This window comes from Sinocyclocheilus anshuiensis, unplaced genomic scaffold, assembly GCF_001515605.1.
Source record: "Sinocyclocheilus anshuiensis isolate Anshui unplaced genomic scaffold, SAMN03320099.WGS_v1.1 scaffold275, whole genome shotgun sequence".
Classification (NCBI taxonomy): Eukaryota; Metazoa; Chordata; class Actinopteri; order Cypriniformes; family Cyprinidae; genus Sinocyclocheilus; species Sinocyclocheilus anshuiensis.
Genome location: NW_015549569.1, coordinates 267,710 through 275,030, shown reverse-complemented (window position 1 = coordinate 275,030; position 7,321 = coordinate 267,710). Strand labels below are relative to the sequence as shown.

Below are 7,321 nucleotides of genomic sequence, written 5' to 3'. Positions count from 1 at the left end.
GCTTGTGCATCTGGGTAGCCTAGATTTAAGCATTCCAGTATATTTGTTTTGTAAGCACTTGTTAAGAATTTATAACGTTTTTATTCCTGGTTTGAACTTTAGAATACGTAAACTGTTAAAACTGAATAATTGTTACTCTAATCATTTATAGAAGCACAATATCGCGCTGCTTTTTCATATTGGAAATTTATCGATCTGTGGCACCAAAGCTTGTATTTTTGCATTGGTTCTGGGCGTTTTTGTTTGTTTTGTTTTAGTTTCCCCCCTCACATTATCTGTCGTCTATAAAAAAAAAAACATTCTGATGTTGATAATTTATCGACAGAGCTGTAAATTCTATTTTTGAATCTATGAATTAAATGTAATCTACCCGACATCTAATTTATTTGATGCCTGCCTTTTAAATCAAGTTGCACGTTTCCATAATTATTCCATAACCCAGATGAAGCTTATTCCAAATTTGACGCAAAGTAATAAACTACCAACACTCGACGAGATGTGACATAACAATGGCTGACATAATCTTTAGCTCAGTAAACGATGTATTCATTCGTTTATACGTAAGATCGTTTATTTAATTTCAACCAAACATATTTTACTAAGTTCTTAGAAGAGAAAAAAGCATCTAAACGAGATTATAAAATGTATTCTGGCCACATTCGGATTACTAATAGAGACGATTAGACCACGTGCACCCTCAGTTGCCGCGCTTTGGCAGTCATGGCAAGCGCGTGCTCTACCGGCACGGGTCTGCATGGCCACAACATTAACGGCACCGGAGTCACGTCTTCACCGACTTGCAACCAGAGCATGATAAAACTCCCTCCGTACACTCAAGAAGCCACAGCAGCCTTTGCAACAGCCATCACGTTGATGATTCTTTTTACAATTGTTGGCAATATTCTGGTCATCATCGCTGTTTTAACCAGCCGCTCGCTTAGAGGACCCCAGAACCTCTTTTTGGTCTCCCTTGCAGCCGCGGACATTTTGGTGGCCACCCTCATCATCCCATTTTCACTAGCCAATGAACTGATGGGCTACTGGTATTTCCGCTCTGTATGGTGTGAGATTTACCTGGCGCTGGATGTGTTGTTCTGCACTTCCTCTATAGTACACCTGTGCGCCATCAGTCTAGACCGCTACATGTCTATCTCACGCGCCGTCACGTACGGCGCACAGCGGACGCCCAAACGCATCAAATGTGCCATTTTGGTAGTGTGGCTGATCTCAGCAGTTATCTCTTTCCCACCGCTACTCTCCATGAACAAGAACAAAGGTGGCGCCGAATCAGGTGGGCTGCCACAGTGTCAGCTCAACGATGAGCGCTGGTACATCCTGTACTCTACTATCGGTTCCTTCTTTGCTCCTTGTCTGATTATGATCTTAGTTTACATGCGGATCTACCAGATCGCCAAGCAGCGCACGAGATGTCCACCAGGGGAGCCCCGCAAAGAGGTCCCAGTCAATGCCGCAACCCCTCAGCACAAGGCGCACATGGAGGGTCTACAAAACGGAAGAGGAGATGAAACGCCCTCTACCTTGCAGAAAAAACCCAGGCCTCCGACTCTGGCCGTGTCCCAAGTGGAATCCACCCAGCAAGCAGCGAGCCCCCCAATCTCCAACAAACATCTGCAACCCCTTTCGACAACCCTGACACCGACCACGCCGTGCCCTTCCCCGTCTCCTTCGAATTCATCCGAAATGGCTCCTAATAAACCTAATAAAGAGGGGAAAAAGGCAAAGAAGACCATGAAACAGCCCGACAATAATAACGGAGAGAGCATGAGCTCTGACTCAGACACTGAGCAAGGTGGGAGGGGGTTAGAGGTCCCTTGTACCCCGAGCATGACACCCAGTGGCATCCATTCCCCCGCCACCATCCAGAAATACAGAGACATGATCGCCACCACCAAAGGTGCCAAATTGGTGACCCGGAAGACGAAGCAGGAAGGAACGCCCAACTCCGCACGACGCAAAGCCATGGTGAACCGAGAGAAGCGCTTCACCTTTGTGCTGGCGGTGGTAATTGGCGTCTTTGTCATCTGCTGGTTCCCTTTCTTCTTCTCGTACAGCCTACAAGCTGTGTGCCCGGAGACGTGCACCCTGCCAGAGCCACTCTTTAAGTTCTTCTTCTGGATCGGCTACTGCAACAGCTGCCTCAACCCGGTCATCTACACCATCTTCAACAAAGACTTCCGCAGAGCCTTCAAAAAGATTCTCTGCAAGAACACCAAAGGCACATTCTTCTGAAGCTCCTGAGGTGGATCATCCCCTCAGACAACAAATATGCGGTTATTCAGAACACAGACTAAAAGAAGCACAATAACGGTGCTGTTGCGATGTAAACGAAGGGCTTTTTGTGCTGCCCGGTGAGCTGAGGACACCATGCTACTCAAATGACTCCAGGTTACCGCCTCAGGCATTGGATTCCTGGTATTTGTGTTATAAAATGGGGCTAATCCAAAAATATTCACAGACTTTGACAAATCAAGGCTGAACACAAAAGAACTTACTAGGACTATCGCACACCTGCAAGGACAAGCGACATGGAGGTCAGTTACAAAGGTTATTGTATTTTTTTTTCCTGTTATCTCACCTTTCAAAGCACCAGGCCTTGGAGATACAGCAAACATGGATTTCTCTAAGGATTTCAGAGGTACACCATTCAGAATCTTTACGTACAGCTTTTCCATGCTGATTGGTCTACCAATGCCTACACAACATTACTTTTGAGGAACAAAGACATGAAATACTCCTGTGGAAATCCTAACCAGGGGCAATGTGTATGAAACGAGCTGACGCAAGTTTCTCCGATCGAACATTAAGGCTTCTAGTTAGGACCACTGGGGAGATTTTCTGCCATGCTGTGATGCAGAAAGCCTCTGTGAATACAGAACACCTGTCATGGATGGAAGCCTTTCTGTCTCTTTGCATCTTGGACAGGTTGCCAGCAGGCTTTTAGATAACAAAATGTTTATTATGGGAACTTAAGATATGTATTCATATCAAAAGTCATTTTCATTTTTAATATGATTAGACTCTTTGCGTCATCCAAAATGACTTTAGACTTTGGTGACTGTATCAGATGACACAAACCTCCTGATTTCACTGGAGGTGCTCTTTCTGACTTGGTTCAGCACTTTTCTTTGTATAAAAGAACAAATGATCATTTGTTGGTGTACACTGATCTACTGCACCCTAAATGTCTGAGCATTCAGCAGGGTGATACTTTGGGACTAAGGGCTGATAGCAGTGATGCTTTCGATTTCTTTGGTCATTGTCTTTTTGCTAATGATCCCCGTGTGTGTGTGCCGAGCAAATGTTGCGAATGGGTATGTGTTGTGTCTGACTGCAATGTATGTTTGGAAGTGGATGCTGTGTGCGAGAGGGTGTGCGAATGCTGTTGTGTGGAGGTTTCTTTGCGTGTGTGAGTTCACATCCCTCCCCTGATTCCACTGGCACCAGTTCAACTATATACAGTATGTATGTGCTTGATAAATGTGGCTGGTTCACCATATCTGCCAGTGCTTATGATTCAGCTACTTCTCGTGCCAATGCTTTTACATGTTTTGCTGCTAAACTCATTTAATATCTTCTTAAACCAGAGTTTATTTCAAAAGAATCTTTTTATTGCAGGTCATTTTGAACGAATCATTTTGAGACAATTAGGAAATGAGTCAAATCTAAGATGAGAGCTGTAAATTATTATTATGTGAATGATTTTGTATTCATCAAATCATTGATGAATGAACCCCCCCCCCATATATATATATTTTTTTTGAAAACAGACACGAGGAGTTCAGTTTTAGCTACAACATGATTAAAAATCCTTCTACTGTACTTTTTTCTGTAAGATTTTTTGTGTGTGTCAGGACATTGCATTTGGGCTGCATTCTCAAAAGCTTTGCAATTGACGGGATCCTGGTAACTGTATCCATTTTGCCTCCTGGACTCCTCTTTCTTCAGTGTAATGCTGTTGGTTTTCCGCTGCTCTTGAAAAATAAAACCGCTGAGCTGTGTGCCAACTGACTCATTGCTGTCAGAGAATAACTATGGCGCTTTTAGTGCAGATGAACAGATTTTATCTCGACAAACATCATTGGGACACATTGAAAATTATGCAAAGAAAATGAGGTTTTGCTAATGGCAAGGCTTTATGAAAACCAGGCATTAAAAATTCCTTCTCTAAAACAACTCTAGAACAAAATCGTCAACAGATCATTGTTTTCATATGGAATGGACAACAGTAACCTCACTTTCCTTATTAATTTGTATGATTTTTACAGATTTTAATGCAAATAAACTAGTATCTACTATAGATATAGAGAGAGGAAATTTGTATTCAAAAGGGCAGATGTTTTGATGTATTAGATAACGGGAATAATTGGTGCTAGGCAGATGTATGTTGATATGGTTGGATAAACTCTCAGTCTCCCTTAAGGTCAATTTGACACCATCCAATCCTTTAAAAAAAAATTATATTCACAGGCATGATTGCATTAGGAATGGTGATGTTTCTGAACACAGTGCATGCATGGGATTGCGTGATTAATACTGGACTGAGTTTAATACTTAAAATGCAGGTTCAGCTTCTTTGATGTTAATTGCCTCTTTTTTTCTTATCAAGACAGCACTTTAAAAATAGTGGAATAGAAAAAAAAGTGTTAATATTATGTGTATTTTACAAGATAAGAGGCTCTGAACTCAAACAGGGAAGGAGATTCATTTCTGGTAATTGTAGGAAGATGCTGCATTTAATAATTAATGAAGACTCCATGTGAACCGTGTAAATAATTTTGTATGAATTAGTAGCCTATCCTTTTCCTTAAGCATCTACCTGTAAGGTCATGCTCTGGCAGAGCCTCAAACTCCTGATTGCTTTGCTTTGACTCGCAGAGAAATTGAACTCATTCATCCACAAATATGGAAACGTCATTCCAGGGAAATTAATATTTTCCCCAATGCGTCAGGCTGTCTGCTATGTAAATCTTTCAGTTAAAAAAGTTGTTGGCAAAATTCAGAAAACACTTCAGACACAGAGTCTCAGTAATGCAGGAACAGAAAAGTTTGGGAAAATTTGAGACCTACTTTTTAAACAACTGAATCTAATTAGTGGTTGAGTAAGAGACTGGCAGTGTGGGGTAGAGGACATGCAAACACGTCTTTGCATCCAAAGCCCACTCTCAATTTGCAAAATAAAGTAAATAAGCTATATTTAGTCTCTGAATCCAAATATGTATTTGGAACAATAAACTTGACGGTCATGCAACAGAATCTTATGTCTGATATGAAGCATAAGAAAACTTAGCAAAGTTTTTAGAACTTTGTTTGTAATATAATAATAATAATAAACAATTTAATCCTCTTCAAAATTAACCATTCATACAGTATCTAATGGATAATGTACATCCAGCTGGCTATCAGGACCCAACCAAAGCGGAGGGATCTTGTATTACCCTGAAGGTGTTTATTTAGTAATGTACATTGTCTTGCTTATTATATGGCTATTTGCCATGTAAGTAATTAATTAGACACAACATGTTGATTGGAGTTGAAATATTTTATTGTCTCACTAAATGCAAAGCTTCCACAAAAAAAAACAGCTGTTAGCAAGTGGCTAGCATGAATGAAGAAACTCAAGCGAGACAAATATTTAAAGGACAGTGTATTTTACCTGTTTATTATCTTATAATCAGAATAGGAATCAACCAAATAATCATGTTTAACAGCACAATTTCTGGTGAAAAGCTGCATTACCCATGATGCTGCAAATACATCTCCACCAATCAGGGAATTGAAACAAGCAAATTGCACCAAAAGAACTATTTAATACCGACTTACTCCCATGAAGTATTGTAAATTGCGCAATCGAGTCAGTCTCTCTATGCTCTCAAACTACTTAAATATTGTATGTCATTTGCAATGCATCATGGGATTGTAGTTCTTTCCCTCATTAAAGCCACTTTTAAATTACAAATACATGATAGGAACAACATCAGGGTGAGTAAATGATGACAGAATTGTCATTTTTGGGTGAAGCATCCCTTTAAGTGCACACAGTCGTGTACCTTTATGTTTTTGAGCAATTTTTAAAACATTTATTGCTTCAAAGTTTGTGATTTACCTTGTAGCTGGTTGGTTTGATTCGTGGCTTATAACTCTTTATGGAAGACTTTTTTTTTTTTTTTTATCTTTATGAGAAAAATCAATGGGGAATAGTATGTAGTTGCACTCTATAAATATGACACAAGCAATATCACACAAGCAAGGATGTTGTTTCAAATTATCAGCATGACAGCAGGACATATTAGACACAATATTGTCTATTTTTGCTAAATCACATAAAATAGTTCCACATGCAGCCACAGCAGAACTTTAATAAATAAGAGTTTTTGAATGAATCTTTTGATTGAATGATTAATTAACTCAATTACAAAGACAGCATCTAAATTCAAAATAGCATACTCTTTTACTATGTCTAATATAGCAGAAATAGCAATAGCAGTATGTTAGTATGCTATTAAGAATCGTCTCATCATTAGTTTTATCCTGTTCCTGTTGTTTGAACTTAATAACTCGCTCCTAAAGGCATCCACTTGTCGGCACTTACTAGGTTAATGTTGTAACCTTCAGCAAAGGTCACTGAAAGATCATAACAGTGTGTTATATATATTTAATGTATGAAGCATTAAGAAATGTTATGATTTGTTAAGATTATCTCATGTCCTTCATTGACCATTTGACAATGTTTTGAGTGTAGAGAAGACAAGTTCAAAAAGTTCAACAAGTTAAACTTCTCTTTGGAAGTGTCCCTTATTACCCTCTCTGTAACTGACTTTCCGCTGTACTAATCTTAAAACATACCATTAAAAAAATAACATTAGATTCACCCACGCACATATATCTCATAAAACCCATAGAGCTGTCTTTAAAATGTCTGTATGATTCTGTAAACAAGAGATAAACCATTTAGCATTTCACAGTTTGACCATTTTGTTTCAGAAATGTCTTGAGTCTTATGTGACAGCTCTGCAGTGTGTCCTTTCTCCTCCAGGCTTACCCCTGACCCAAATTCTTATCCATGGAAATTCTATAATGTTCATGTGATTGGGTGAGCAAACTATTACAGTACATTTGAAAATGGATTAACTGGACCATGGCTGGGAATGGATGGGAAGAGGAGGGGTTGTTTTTTGGCATAGACAATCAAACAGGAAATACAAAGTGTGTTCAGTCACAGCCTCATCACGTACCACATCTCATCATGTCTAACAACTGTATCATAATCCACTGAGGATAGCTCTTTTAGGACAGCACTCGG

The 7,321-nt window shown here is 39.6% G+C and overlaps 1 protein-coding gene across 1 annotated transcript; it reads left to right on the top strand.

The window, feature by feature from the left end:
• Positions 1 to 285: 285 nt before the first annotated feature.
• adra2b (adrenoceptor alpha 2B) lies at positions 286 to 3,754 on the top strand. The gene has a single exon (XM_016445372.1). The coding sequence runs from the start codon at positions 721 to 723 to the stop codon at positions 2,248 to 2,250; it is 1,530 nt and encodes a 509-aa protein (XP_016300858.1). The 5' UTR covers positions 286 to 720; the 3' UTR covers positions 2,251 to 3,754.
• The last annotated feature ends 3,567 nt before the right edge of the window (positions 3,755 to 7,321 follow it).

What these genes read in the sequence shown, in the direction of transcription:
- adra2b (XM_016445372.1), top strand. Translation starts at nt 721, where the DNA reads ATGGCAAGCGCGTGCTCTACCGGCACGGGTCTGCATGGCCACAACATT.